The following is a 16,374-nucleotide window of genomic DNA, read 5'->3' on the forward strand; positions in this document are numbered from 1 at the left end:
TGTGAAAGTACCTCGCCCATCTTGAGACACAGAAGGGAAGGTTCATCAAAGTTTGCTATTCCATTGTTACCAAAAAGTTGGGGATTCAACAATCCTTTATCTTACAATTTGTTTTATGCTCCATTTTTTCAAATAATATGGTATTTTCATATTTGTACTACTATGGTTTAGCATTATCATTTAGAAAAATGAGAATTTTTAAAAAGATGGTCAATATTTTAATCTAGCTAAGTGCCACAAAAACAGTAGAGTCCATAGTTCCATCATCATTTCCTGTATTTGAGAAAGATTATTCAGCTATAATACGATTTTTCAGCAATTTGGTGATAGAAATTTTCAGTTGTTATTAAATTATGGCTACATGATCTTAGACAAGTTATTAATCTCCCCATTCTTTAGTTTCCTCATCTCTAGGAGGATAATTTTTTTTGTTACTTACAGTTCAATGACTTATGAGATTAATGGGAGAATGCATATAGACTGCTGGGGCAAGAGCCAGGCATGTAGGAAGTATCCAATAAATTGTGTCTGTTATCATGTGTCCGGTCCTGTGTTCACTTCTCTCCATATCCAGTTTCGACACCATTTTTTCAGTATTTCAACTGCTGATATTCTTAACCCTTTGCCTCACTGCTCATCCACTGCGCTTGCTTATGCAAACCTCAATATTGAGTAAATCAAACTGAAAGCCTCCTCAGACCCACTCTTGGGCTTCCAAGTATAGCAATGGGAGGGAAAAATAGTACCACCACCACACAGATGGTAACTTCCAGCTTCAACTACACTTCAGTGCAGCTTCTGTATTTTCTTCATCTCCTCTGTACCACATTTTCCACAGAGCTAAGTAAAAAGTTCTCCAATCAACAGAAACTACCTTTTCCATCTCTCAACAGGTGAACAATTTACACTTCCTTAGAGGAAACAGAAGTCAAACATCTTGCCACCAAACCAACAAACTACCCTTAATTTACATCTACCCATTCTTTTTCTCCTTCTCTTCTTCCCCCTCCTTCTTCCTTCCTCCATGTCTTTCTGTCTTCCTTCCTTCCTTTTTTTATAGTGAAAAGGTGTCTTTCCTACAACCTAAGTTAGTCCCTTCCAATTCTGTTCACTCTCCTATTCCTTCCCCTCTGCAAATGAGACAGAGGTCCTTATCAGGATTTAACTACTTGCTGGACATCTACTCTTAAATATGCCATAGTAATCTTAAGTGAACACATATACTTCTCACTTCTCCACCTCTCCAACAGAGGGAATACTTAACCCATCCCAATAATTAATTCTATTGATTAAATGCACATGTAGGGGTCTCAGTCTGTTGAATGTCCAACTTCAGCTCAGTTCATGATTTCATGGTTTATGAGTTCGAGCTCCACATCAGGCTTGCTGCTGACAATGCAAAGCCTGCTTCAGATCCTGTCTCCCTCCCTCTCTCTCTCTGCCCCCCACCCCCAGGTCACACTGTCTCTATACCTCTAAAAATAAATAAACATTTAAAAGGATCTTCTCTCTCTCTGTCCTTCTCCCCCACTCTAATAAATAATTATAAAATACATTAAAAAATTAAATAAAAATCTAACTTCACTATACATAAAAAGGAGATGCTCTAGAAATAAGAGGCCTACTAAGCCACTCAAACCTTTATATCCCTATTATTATAGGTATGCATATATATAAAACATTTCAAATTGAGAAAATCTGCAGACAATATTCAAACAAAACTACTAAATGAATACAGAAAATGAGAACCTCAACATTTCAGTAAATTTCCCTCACACATAAAAAACCTGCAACAAAATGCTATAACCTGGATTAATTTTATACGAGCATTTTCAGATGTAAAAAAAATTGACAAGACAAAATAATCTCAGATAGTACAACTAAGTTGCCCGAAACCAAGGGAAAATAGATTTAATATTTTTAAACGTGCTGAGGGGACAAAAAAAACTAAATGTAGCCAATAAAAATGAGTCTTTTAAAAAGATAATAAGGGTCATAAGGAGAGAAAAGAGTCAAAGCAGATACACCACACCTAAAATTAGAGTCCTTAAGATATAAATCAAAATACTGTAACAGAACTTCTATGTAAAACTAAAATCCAAGAGGTGCATCTGGGTCTTTCAGTCGGTTAAGCATCTGACTTCGGCTCAGTCATGATCTCACGGTTTGTGGGTTCAAGCCCTGCATCAGGCTCTGCGCTGACAGCTCATTCTCTCACTCTTTCACTTTCCCGCTGTCTCAAGAAATGAATAAACATTAAAAAAATTTTTAAAAACTGTAGTCCAAGAGAATACTCTAAAATGAAAAGAAGTCCTGAATCTACTTATTATAAGGATTCTGGGACAACTGGAATTCTTTTTTTTTTCTTAATTTTTTAATGTTAATTATTTTTGAGAGAGAGAGACAGAGCACGAGCAAGGGAGGGGCAGAGAAAGAGGGAGACAGAGAATCTGAAGTAGGTTCCAGGCTCTGAGATGTCAGCACAGAGACGAACGCGGGACTTGAACTCACAAACTGTGAGATCACGACCTGAGCCAAAGTCGGAAACTTAAGGCACCCCTGGAATTCTTAATTCTGGGACATCCTATGCTATTAGACTTTATACATAAAGGAGTTTTGTCTTTAGGTTTTTGTTTTGTTGTTGTTGTTTTTTTAACCCTCTGGATTGCCATACCAAAAAAAAACCCCAAAAAACCAAAGCCGCTTACAAAAGAAAGACAATTAGGTGATGTCAGCAACATGCACGACAGCAGTGGAGCAACATCTCAAAGATATTCAACCACAAACAGTAAAAAGCAGTGAGACAAGAGTTTATAATGTCAGTGGCAAGACAGTGACAGCCAAACTGTCACTCAATTAACAAGAATATAGGAAACATGTTAAAACACAAGAATTCAGAGAATACTATATTCAGAAGCATTTCCTAAGGAATACATTATAGAAGCAGCTTCATAAACTGCTTCATAAAATGATGACTATAGAATACTGATAAATATGGCTGGTGATGAACACTGAATATATTTAATTGCAGATTTGAACAAAGGTGGGCAAAGAGCAGAAAATAGCTTAAAAATATTGAAATAGGGGAGGGGCAGTGGGAGAGGAAGAGAATCCCAAGGAGGCTTCAGGATCAGCGCAGAGCCTGACACGGGGTTTGATCTTATGACACTGAGATCATGACCTGACATGAAATCAAGTGTCAGAGTGGTAAGTGACTGACCCATCCAGGTGTCCCTCCAAAAAGCAGCATTTTTAAATTAATGAATATTAGTGAAAATATTGCACATTAATATCAAGGGAATACAGTTGAAGCAATAAGCAAAAAACATGTATAATTTAAATACTGATAGCAAAAAATAAGAAAGGAATGAAAATAAATGCATTCAATTCCCAAGTGTAAAATTTAGAAAAATATAGGAAAAAAGAAGGAAGGAAGTAGTATAGATAAATGTAATAACAAAACAAAAACCAAGAATTAAAACAAAACAAACAAAAAACAAAAAACACACCAAAAGCAAGAAATGGAAAGTCAATGACGTTAATAATTAAATTACAATGTTGGCTCTCTGAAAACAAACCCAACCAAAGTAAAAGAAACATCGGAATCTCATATAATCAAAACAAACAAACAAAAAAAACAAAAAAGCAGTAGAAAGTGAAAGCACAAATATTCAAAGAAATAACAAAAGGATATTAATCACAGAAACCAAGAACTTTTTAATAACCATACAGAAATAGAATTTACAATTCTATTCAAGTGCTTTAAAAAATCTAGATGGAATGGCTAATTTCCTACAGGAATGAAGTTTACTATTATTGACCCTATGAGAGAGAGAATGCTCAACCTAACCAATTTCCATGTAAGAAGAAAGAGAAAGTTATCAAGAAACTATTCAACACAAAAAGGATCAAGCTAATATGACAAAGGAAGATATGAGGAAAAACCCTGTGGTGCATGAATTCAATTGTAACTGCAATAAGTTATTACAAAGTATCAAGAATGAAAGAACGTTAAAAGTCCTACATTAAAAGGACAAGAATATGCACCAATATAAACACAGAGAGCAATGGAATAGAACAGAAAACCCAGAAATAAACCCACATTTATATGGTCAACAGATTTTTGACAAAGCAGAAAAGAATACCCAATGGGAAAAAGAGAATCTCTTCAGCAACTGGTGTTGAGAGAACTGGACAGCAACTTGCAAAAGAATGAAACTGGACTGCTGGCTTATACCAAAAACAAAGATAAATTCAAAATGGTGTAGCGCCTGGATGGCTCAATTGGTTAGGCCTCTGACTTTGGCACAGGTCATGATCTCACAGTTCATGGGTTCAAGCCCCAGTATAAGGCTCTCTACTGATTGTGTAAAGCCTGCTTGGGATTCTTTCCCTCTCGCTCTCTGCCCCTCCCGTGCTTGTGCACTCTCTCTCTCTCTCTCTCTCTCTCTCTGTCTCTGTCTCTCTCTCAAAAAAATAAACTTTAAAAAAAAATTCAAAATGGATTTAAGTACCTAAATGTGACACCTGAATTTATAAAAATCCTAAAAGAGAACATAGGAAATAATTTCTCTGACATCAGCCATATAGCAACTTTTTTTCTAGATATGTCTCCTGAGTCAAGGAAAACAAAAGCAAAAATAAACTACCGGGAGTAAATCAAAATAAAAAAGCTTCTGTGCAGACCATCAACAAAACTAAAAGACAATCTCCTGAATGGGAGAAGATATTTGCAAATGACATCTCTGACAGAGAGTTAGTACTCAGAATATATAAAGAATTAATACAACCCAACAACCAAAAAACAAATAATCTAATTTAAAAATGGACAGAAGATATGAATAGACATTTCCTCGAAGATGACAGATATCAACACAGTAAAAAATGCTGATCATCATTTATCACCAGAGAATGTAAATCAAAACTACAATAAGATATCACCTCACACCTATCAGAGAGTCTAAAATAAAAAACACAAGAAACAAGTGTTGGAGAGGATGTAGAGAAAAAAGAACCTCGGGGTTCCTGGGTGGCTTAGCAGTCTGAGCGTCCAACTTCAGATCGGTTCATGATCTCATGGCTTGTGAGTTTGAGCCTCACATCAGGCTCTGTGCTGTCAGCTCAGAGCCTAGAGCTTTCTTCAGATTCTGTGTCTTCCCCTCTTTCTGCCCCTCCCCAACTCATGTTCTTTCTCTCTCAAAAATAAACAAACATTAAAAAAATTTTTTAAAAGAAAAAGGAATCTTCATGCAATTTTGGTGGGACTGTCAAATGATATAGTCACTATGGAAAACAGTGAAGCGGTTCCTCAAAAAGTTAATAATGGAACTACGCTATGATCCATAATTGCACTATTGGGTATTTATCGAAAAAGTACAAAATCACTAATCCAAAAGTATACATGCTCCCCTATGTTTACCGTAGCATTATTTACAACAGCCAAATAATGAAAGCTGCCCCAGTGTCCATTTACAGACGAATGGACACAGAAGAGGTGGCATATACATACAACAGAATATTATTCAGCCAGAAAAAAAGAATGAAATCTCCCATTCACAACAACATGGGTGAGTATAATGCTACATGAAATGTCAGAGCAAAACAAATACCATATGATTTCATTCATATGTGGAATTTAAGAAACAAAACAAATGAGCAAAGGGAAAATAGGGAGAAACAAACCAATAAACAGTCTTTTTTGTTTGTTTTTAAAGATGTGTGGTGTGCCTGGGGAGCGTCCAACTCCTGATTTCACCTAAGTTCATGATTCCAGGGTTATGGGATCAAGCCCTCTGTTGGGCTCTGGGCTGACTGTGGAGCTTAAGATATTTTCTCCTCTCTCTCTCTCTCTCTCTCTCTCTCTCTCTTCCCCCTTCCTCCCCTCTCCTGCTCTCTAAAAAGAAGATATTTATTAAAAACTGTTTGTTTGTTTATTTATTTTGGAGGGGGGGAGAGAGAGAAAGGCACAAATTACCACAACTTATCCAAGAAGAAAAAAATACTAAGTATACCAATATTTAGTAAAAGAATTTAATTAGTCATTAAAATCTTTCTCACACTTAAAAAGCCCAAGTCCAGATGATTTCACTGGTAAATTCTACCAAATAAGGAAGAAATCATACCACTTCTAAATAATCTCTTTTAGAAAAGAAAAGCTAGTATTACCTTGATAACAAAGCCATACCAAAGTATCACAAGAAAACTACTGACCAATATCTTTCATCAACGTAGAACCAGAAGTCCTTAATAAAACACTTCCAACTTGACTCCAGCAATATATAAAAGGAGTAATATAAGATGACCAATTGGCCTTATCCCAATAATGTAAGGTTAGTGTAATATATAAAAATCAATATTATAGATCACATTAATGAACTAAAGGAAGAAAACAATATAAATCAACTCAATAAATGCAGAAAAAGTTTCTCACAAAATTCAATGCCTAATCATAATTAAAGAGAAAAACTCTCAAGAGACTACAAATAAAAAGGAATTTCTTCAACCTGATGAAAAGTTTCTATATAAAACAACTAACATTTACTAGTGAAAGACTTCAAGCTTTCTAACTAAGATCAGAAACAAGGCAAGAAATGTACAATCTCACTACTTCTATCAAATTTGCATTGGAGGGCCTGTATAGTGCAATAAAATTATTAAAGTAAGTTTAAGTCATATGAAGTAGTATGGAAGAAAACTGTCTTTATTTCTAAATAATTTGATCATCTATGCAGAAAGATCTATGAAATTTACAAAGCAAGTTAGAGGAATTAATAAGTGAATTTGGCAATACCCCAGGGTATATAATCAACATACCAAACTAATTCTATTTTCATATGCTCGCAAGAGAAAATAACGTTTTACAAGTCTTTCACAAAACCATTTAAAAAATAAAATATTTGGGTATAAATTTACAAAATCACATACAAGATCTGTACGCTGAAAACTACAAAACATTTCTGAGACAAATTAAAGAAAGACCATGTAGGTGGAATGATATACCACGTTCATGGACTGGAAGAACTCAATGATGTTACAACCACAATTCTCCTCTAATAAATGTAAAAATATGTACATACTCTCCCCTTTTTGAGCTGAAATTTTAATCTCAGTCCCTCTGTCTCATCATGAGTAGGAAGTGGGCATGGTAACTCAATTCCATAAAGCATATATAAGGAAAAAAGCAGTAACTTCACAGTGAAGAAATATGACAAATACTACCATAACCAAATGATCAAAGTTAATATAATCAATGATCAGTCAAATGAATAGGTAGCAATGCTCTCTGATATGATGAGAAGGGTACTTCACCTTTGTGTTATTTTTCTCTCCCCCTCCAAAATAAATAATAAAGATAAAAAACTTATAATTACAGTTTAATCACGAAGAAACTATCAGAAGAACCCACACTGAGTGCAATTCTAACAAAATACCTAATCAAAGCTCTTCAAAATTCTCAGTCATAAAAAACAAGAAAAGACTGATAAAATATCACTGATTAGAAGCGACTAAGGAGACATAACAAAACAATACAATGTGGTATATCCTCAATTAGATCATGGTACAGAAAAAAGACATATGAATAATAAAATCCAAATAAAGTATGGAGTTTAATTTATAGCATTGTGTCAGTATCAATTTCTTACTTTAGACAAATGTACCATAGCAATATGTTAACATCAGGAGAAAATGGATAAAACGTCTAAGAGAACTATATACTATTACCTGCAACTTTCCTGTAAATCTAGAATTATTCCAAACTAAAAAGTATACTGAAGTTTAATAGTTTGGTAGTTTCTTAAGAAGTTAAACGCAAACTCATCAACCAATGAGTGAATAAGTAGGACATATTCATACAATGAAATATCATCAATAAAAACGAATAAAGTATGGGTAGGCCAAACCATAGAGAAACTTTGAAAATGTTCTGATAAGTGAAAGAGGTTATCCACAAAAGGCCACATACTGTATAATTCCATATGAAATATTTATAACGGGCAAATCCATAGAGATAGAAAATAGATTAGAGGTTGCATAGGGCTGAAAGTAGAGGGGTAGTGGCTGGGAGGAAACTGGAAGTGACCACTAATATGTATAGGGTTTCTTTTTAAGGTGATAAAAATATTCTAAAATTAGACTGAAGGGACAATTTAAGAACTCTGTAAATATACTAAAACCAAAGTTAACTTTTGTAACTTATGTTACAAAAACATGCTAAACAGGTAAACTGTATAATCTGTGGTTTATTTATAAATAAAGCTGTTAAAAACTGAACTAAAGTTGACACTTATGGATACATATGCAAACATGCTACCTAGATTAATATCTAAAAGGGCATTAAAAAAAAAAAAAAAGAACTAAGCCCAAACAAAGTTAGCTGGAGAAAGGACATAATTAAGATTAGAGCAAAAATAAATAAAACAGAGAATACATAAATAAAGATAAGTCTATAGTTGATTTTTTAAAAAGATATAAAATATGGACAAATCCTTAGTTATTTAGACAAAGAAAAAAGAAAGAAGACTCAGTCAGAAACAAAAAAGGAGACATTAAAACTGATGCTATAGAAATGAAAAAGAGTACAAGGAACTATTATGAGTAATTATATGCCAACAAATTAAACAAACTAAAAGAAATGGATAACTTCCTAGAAACATAGAACCTGCTAAGATTGATATAAGATGAAAGAGAAAGATTGAACAGACCAGTAACAAATGAGGAGACTGAATTAGTAATCAAAAATCTCATAATAAATAAAGGACCCAGGTCCTTTATTTATTATTATGGTCCCAGGACCATAAAACTTCACAGGTAAATTCTACTAAACATTTAAATAACTAACATGAATCCTTCTTAAAATCTTCTAAGATATACAAGAGAGAACACTTCCAAATCATTTTATGAGGCCAGTATTAACCTGATACTAATACCAGACAGGACACCACAAGGAAAGAAAACCACAGGCCAATATCCTTGATGAAGATGCATGCAAAAGTCCTCAACAAATAATAGCAAACTGAATTCAAAAGCACATTGAAAGGGTTATACATCATAACCACGTGAGACTTATCCCTGGGATGCAAAGATAGTAGTATAAATCAATGTGACACAGACACACCACATTACCAGAATAAAGATAAAAATCACATGATCATTTCAAGAAATGTAGAAAAAAACGTTTGACAAAGTTCAACGTCATTTCATGATCAAAACTCTCAACAAACCAGGTACAGAAGGAACTTAATACACTAAATACCACATATATATGGAAAACCCACAGTGAACATCATACTTAATGACAAAAACTGAAAGCTTTTCCTTTAAGATCAGGAACAAACAAAGATGCTTTTTCTTGACACTTCTTTTCAACATAGTACTGAAAGTATTAGCCAGAGAAATTAGGCAAGAAAAAAAAAAGAACATCCAATTTGGAAAGGAAGAAGTAAAACTGTCTTTGTTTGTAGATGACATAATCCCATATATAGGAAAACCTAAAGACTACCAAAAAACTGTTCAAACTAATAAATCCAGTAAGGTTGCAGGATACAAAATCAACATACAAACAAAACTCAATCGCATTTTTATACACTACCAGCAAACAATACAAAAAGGAAATTAAGAAATCAATCATATTAATAACAGCATAAAAATAATAAAATACTTTGAAATAAACCAAGAAGGAGAAAGACTTATACACTAAAAATTACAAAACATTAGTGAAAGAAAATTAAGAAGAAAAAAATAAATGAAAGTCATCTCTAGTTCATGGACTGGAACATTTTTTAATGTTAAAATATCCATTACCACAAATGACTTACAGATTCAATTCAATCCCAGTCAAAAATCCCAATGGCATTTTTTATATAAATAGAAAAAAGAATCCCAAAATATATATGTTCGATACAGGAACCAAAAGCATAGGCAACAAAAACAAAATTAGTCAAGTAGGATTACACCAAACCAAAAAACTTCCACACAAAAAAGAAAATCATCAACAAAATAAAAAGGCAACCCACAGAATGGGAAAAAATATTTGCAAACCATATATCTGATAAAGGGTTAATGTCCAAAATAGAGAAGGAACCCCTATACCTCAACAGCAGTAATATTAACACTCTATATTTAAAAATGGGCAAAGGAACTGAATAGTCATTTCTGGTAAATAACACAAAAACGACCAAGTATATGAAAAAGTGCTCAACATCATGAATCAACAGGGAAATGCAAATCAAAACCACAGTGAAATATCACTTCAAATCTGTTAGGGGCTATTATCAAAAAACTAAAATTAAAGTAACAAGTGTTGGCAAGGATGTGGAGAAACTGGAAGCCTTGTATACTGTTAGTGGGAATGTAAACTGATGCAGCCACTATGGAAAAAAGTACAGAGGTTCCACAAAACAGTAACAAGGTAACTGTCATGTGGTAGGACAATCTCCCTTCTGGGTATGCATCCAAAGGAATGGAAATAAGGATCTCGAAGACATATTTGGAATGCCATGTCCACTGCAGCATTATTCACAATAGTCAAGACATAATGCAACTTAAATGTCCACTAGCTGAATGAAGAAAATGTGATACCTAGACACAGATAAGATATATAAACACAGACACAAAAATATGGTTCATCCTCAAAAAAGGAAAGAATTCGTACCATTTGTTACAATACGGATGAACCCAGAAGACGATGCTTAGTAAAATAAGCCAGATACACAATGAAAAATACTGTATGATCCCACTTATATGTATAATCTAAAACAAACTCATAGAGGCAGAAAATAGAATGGTGGTTGCCAGGGGATAGAGAAAGAAAGAGACAGAGAAGTACTGGTCAAAGGGTACAAAGTTTTGATTATGTAAAATGAATAAATCCTAGAAATCTACTGTACAGCTTAGTGCCCAGTTAAAAATGCTATATTGAAAACTTTGAAATTAGCTAAGGGGGCAAACCTTATGTTAAGTGTTGTTTTTACAAAAATAATAGTAATCAAAAGAGAGGGAAGAAACTTTTGGAGGTGACATGTGTTTATGGCATTGACTGCAGTGATGGTTTTATGAGTATATACTCATCTACAAACTCACCAAGTTGTATACATGAAATATGTACAGTTTTTGCATCTCACTCATACCTCAATAAAGTGTTTTTTTTTAAGCTACAAAAGGGATCTTAATGCAAAGCCCCAATCAAAAAATGTACAAGAGAAACAAATTCCTTATGGAATACATTCTGTGACAGGTCCTATGCTGGGTGCTCTTTCTGAGTCCCTACACCATACCAATCTACGGTAGGTAACACCTATTTTTGAAATGGAGAAAACTGAAGGTCAAAGAATTTGCCAAAAGATATACAGCTGATTAGAAAAAGTCACTGAGAGGTAGAAATCCAATTCAGTTCTATTATCTAAACTTAACTACCCCAAAAATCATAATCTCCATTTCTTGGGCCACAGAAGACAAAGGGAAATTAAACAAGATGAATGCCATATTTTCAGGTAAAGAAAAAATCTGTGATCTTTAAAAGAGACTGGATTATACGCTCCATAAAATTAAGGGCTTGAATAGTTTGTTCCCTTCTGTACATCTAGCACCTAATAAACATCAATAAATATGTTTAATTAACAAAGGAGAAATAAAATGCAGAATCAGTGAAATATAATTAACAACACATGACTGAGCTCTTAAAAATAAGCCCCAATATTTTACAATCAGGAAGCACTATTTATAATCTTTAAGGAATCATGGATATTTAGGGAACTTTCAGAATACTTAAGCAAATAGATGAACAATTTGTCCAAAAGAAAAGAAAACAATGGCAGACCAAGAAAATTTGGATAGGATTTCTGAGAGAGTTTGGCCTGATGATTAGGAAACTTGATGATGTCTCTAAATTCAATGCTTGATCAAGCAGCCTCATTGGTTGATGGATTACACAAATCCTCTTCTTAAGTACTCAAGAAACTTATAGCAGAAAAATTATTTGGGCTGTTGGCACATTCCAGATACATTGATTTAAATATATACGCATGACTGATATCTTTTTATTTAATAAGATGTAGCATAGAAAGCCCATTCCAATTTGATAATTAACCAATTAACCATTTATGTAAGAATAAGATGGTACTAAACGTTTCATCATCGTGAGGGCACGTGTTTTGTGTTTTTCAGAGCCAATGAGTTTTTCAGGATTGATGAATGACTCATACTTCACAGTACCTCTTGCTTTATTTCTCTCATACTGATACCTCACAATTGATAAAGACGTTGTTAAGTTTAAGGATGAAGTCTTCCTACTTCCCACCCAAAACTTTAATCCTTTGGGAGCTAAGAGCTATGTACCTCTGCCTTTAACTCACCAAACAAATTCCGTTTCAATGGCTTATCAAAGTTCAGCCATCAAATATCCAAGGATTTTATTTCTTCGAAATAAGAATTCACAATAGACTCAAAAGAAATTTACTATCATTTTTAAATTACAGTAAAACAACTTTTAGCTTATTATTTCATACCAATGTCATAGTGTAAAATGTTAAATGTCAGTACATTTTTCAAATGTTCACTCACAAGTTACAGAAATCTTTTTTTTTTTTTAATGTAAATACCTTGTAACCAGGACTACCCATTAATCCATCCTTTCCATGTCTTCCTGGTTCTCCCTAAAAAATAAACGCATGTATTTTAATACATATTTTTGCACTAATTTTTCTTTCTATACAAAGACCATATAAGCTAATTTTTATTTAAAGTAAAACACTCAGTGGGGCTCCTGGTGGCTCAGTTGGTTAAGCTTCCAACTTCGGCTCAGGTCATGATCTCACGGTTCGTGGGTTCAGGACCCACATCAGGCTCTGTGCTGATAGCTCAGAGCCTGGAGCCTGCTTCAGATTCTGTCTCCCACTTTCTCTGCCCCTCCCCCACTCATGCTTTGCTTCTTTCTCTCTCAAAAATAAACATACATACATACATACATACAGTAAAATACAAAAAAAAAGAACTTTTTGTCAAACTCACAGCACGTCCAGGAAGGCCAGGAAAACCAGCATTTCCCTTTTCACCTTTTGCACCCTGTATTAAAAATAAACACTTAAAAAAAATCCATGCAATTTATTATTATTAAAAACAATCCATGCAAAATATTATTTTGTTTTTATTACTCGGAAGAGCTTCATTTTTTGTTTGTTTATTTAGCTTTCTGACTCTGTGCTTGTGCCTTCAATACTTCCTCAAGGACTTTCTGCTCCTCAAGAAAGAAAGCATGCTTGACCTTGGCTCGGGCACATGTAGCACACATGGAACCACCAAGGGCCCTGCTGACAGGCTTTTTCCATTTTAGGCAAATCATAAGAACTTTAGTTCTCACATCACAAATGTTCTGAAGTTGGCCTGGGCACACACATGCAGATCTTGGTGCTTTCCCAACTTCCTTGGTAGAAAAGTATATAATTCTATTACCAGGGGTTCTGGGCAGCCTGTTTTGCTAGAGACTGTACTGTAGAAAGCCTATGACAGCAGCAGGACCATTCTGAATGCCTCTAGATACCGTTCACTGAACAGGTACAACAATGATTTTTAAATTCCAACTCAAACTTAAGTTAAAAAGTGAACCTCTTTATGTAGTGACAGAATTTCATGGAACTATAGCTTGTGTTGGCTCTAAGAATTTTGGCAAAGCATTATTTTACCAGGCCAGGGCACACAACATAAAGACAAAAAATTATTGGCGAATGCAGGATTATGAAAACCTTCTAAACACAGAAGCCACATCTCAGCAAAATTAGAAAGCAGTGTGTTTTAAATACAATATGAAGAGGATACAATCTTCCTTCAATGTGAAGAAATCAGAAGGCCCATAACATGGGTTCTCCATGGACATGCTGCTAAGCAGCCACCACTCTTCCCAAGGAATCTCTCTCTAAATCCTTGAAAAATTCAGAATGATCAATAACACAGTGCATTCTTATAAAATACTACAACCAGTTATTTTTCATTTTTTTTAAGTATTCTAAATAAGTCTCCTGAGAAAGGTGAACAAAGCTAATTGCTGTAATGGTGGCTGGGAATGAAATTCAAGTTTTCTATTCCATGACATTCAAAGTTCCATATGGATACTTTATTTTACCATCTGTACTTCCCTTTTTGCCATAAAATCCAGGTGATCCGTTATCTCCTTTGGGGCCCATTTCACCCTAAAAGGCAAAATATAAATATTGAGTTTTATTTTTTATTGTAATTCCAGCATTGGTTATGCCCCTTTTTATGTGATTTAACCAAGACATTCCTCTGTGTGTACTTGAAGAAAATATGTATTCTATTTTTCTTGATTAGAAAATGGTTTTATAGATATCTTTTCAAGCCATGTAATTTGAAGTATGCTTCAAGTAAAAAATGTTCTTGTTTAAAGAAAAATTAACAGACGGTCCTCATTTAAAATAAATCACATCAGAGAGAAGTTGGGGGGCAATGGGTGAAATAAGTGAAGGGGATTAAGAGCACACTTATTATGATGAGCACTAAGTAATGTACTGAATCACTATATCATACACCAGAAACTAATATAACACTGTATGTCAACTAATTGGCATTAAAATATTGAATTTTTTTAAAAAATATGAAAATGTCCCTTGCAGATTAAAGAAAAAAAATACCAATTATAAACAATAAGGTTTAATATGTCAACATAATATAAAATAGAAATAATTTAAGGTTTATTTACAAAACCCCTATGTTTAGTTCTTTATGAAGGAAAAAAAAAAAAAAAAACAAGGAAAAATAAGGACAGATGGTACCAAAATAGGGCCAACAATTCAGGGCTTATAATTAAAAGAATTTCCATACAGAGGCACCAGGGTGGCTCAGTCAGTTAAGCATCTGATTCTTGCCTTTGGCTCAAATCATGATCTCATGACTTGTGGGTTCAAGTCCCACATCTGGCTATGCATGGACCCTGCTTGGGATTTCCTCTTTCTTTTTCTTTCTCTTTCTTTCTCTCTCTCTCCCACTCCCTCTCCTCCACTCTCACACACGCTCTCTGTCTCTCTCTCTCTGAAAAACAAATAAGCTTTTAAAAATAAGAATTTCCATGGGGCGCCTGGGTGGCTTAGTCAGTTAAGCGTCCGACTTTCGCTTAGGTCACGATCTTGCGGTTCGTGGGTTCGAGCCCTGCGTCGGGCTCTGTGCTGACTGCCAGCTCAGAGCCTGGAGCCTGTTTCAGTCTGTGACTCCCTCTCTCTCTGACCCTCCCCTGCACACGCTGTCTCTCTCTCTCTCCCAGAAATAAATAAAACATTAAAAAAAAATAAGAATTTCCATATAGTAAGCTTTACTCATTGATGTTTAAATACTATAAAATTTGTGGCCAGAAATTGTAAAGAAAATGTAAAAGCTTTTTGTAAACTGTGAGAGTAACCCATTTATTTTAATATACCTTCATTTACACATGAGGATTTATTTATAACACATTTGTAACATAAATAATTTTTAATTCAAAATAAAATACAATGTGGTGAATATGAAGACTAGATTTTTTAAACCTTTAATCCTGGCAGTCCATGAAGCCCAGGAAAACCAGGAAGTCCACGGTCACCCTGAAAATAAAAGAAAAATTAATGAAAGAAAATACATCAGAAATATCATCATACATTCTTTAGCTTCACCCTGGTCTAAATCCACTGGAAAAAAATCTTCCATATACCTACATATGTTAAAACTCCTATCTCTATGAAAGATAAATTCTCCTTTATCAGAGTTTCCTTTATGATCAATAGGGAAAGTATTTTGAGTCTTGGTGAAACTTGCTCCAGTTCTGTGAAAAATGCTTTTGGTATTTTGACAGGGATTGCACTAAATCTGTAGACTGTTGTGGGCAGTGTGGATATCTGAACATGAATTCTCCTAATCCTCGAGTATAAAATATCTTTCCATTTGTGCCATTTTCAATTTTTTTCAAGTGTCTTATAGTTTTCAGAGTAAAGGTCTTTCACCTCCTTGGTAAATAAGAAAGCATGGAGACAATTAAAATGAAAACATGATGGTCTAAAATTTGGGGGACACAGCCAAAATCCATTACAAGTAATACATGAATTCACTAAAGTTCCAGGGTACAAAATTAATACCCAGAAATCAGTAGTATTTCTACACACTAATAATTAAACAGAAGAGAAAGTAAGAATCTCATTTGCAATTGCACCAAAAACAGTAAAATACCTAAATATAAACGTAACCAAGGAAGTAAACCTATACTCTGAAACTATAATTCAGTGTAATCCCTATCAAAATACGATCAGCATTTTTTATAGAACTAGAACAAATAATGCTAAACTTCGTTTTTTTGTGTTTTTTTAATATTTTTTTATTTATTTCTGAGAAAGAGATACAGTGTGA

General features: G+C 34.1%; 1 protein-coding gene across 2 annotated transcripts in view; it reads right to left on the reverse strand.

The window, feature by feature from the left end:
* Window positions 1-16,374, reverse strand: part of COL21A1 (collagen type XXI alpha 1 chain) — a 180,355-nt gene that overhangs the window by 45,632 nt on the left and 118,349 nt on the right. For both annotated transcript variants that reach the window (XM_077769075.1, XM_077769073.1), the window contains 4 exons: window positions 15,525-15,578; window positions 14,125-14,180; window positions 13,006-13,057; window positions 12,597-12,650 (listed from right to left, as the gene is read on the reverse strand). In XM_077769075.1, coding sequence (XP_077625201.1) covers window positions 12,597-12,650; window positions 13,006-13,057; window positions 14,125-14,180; window positions 15,525-15,578 — 216 coding nt within the window. The remainder of the gene's footprint in view (window positions 1-12,596; window positions 12,651-13,005; window positions 13,058-14,124; window positions 14,181-15,524; window positions 15,579-16,374) is intronic.

Source organism: Crocuta crocuta, unplaced genomic scaffold (genome assembly GCF_008692635.1).
Source record: "Crocuta crocuta isolate KB4526 unplaced genomic scaffold, BGI_CrCroc_1.0 scaffold205, whole genome shotgun sequence".
Taxonomy (NCBI): domain Eukaryota; kingdom Metazoa; phylum Chordata; class Mammalia; order Carnivora; family Hyaenidae; genus Crocuta; species Crocuta crocuta.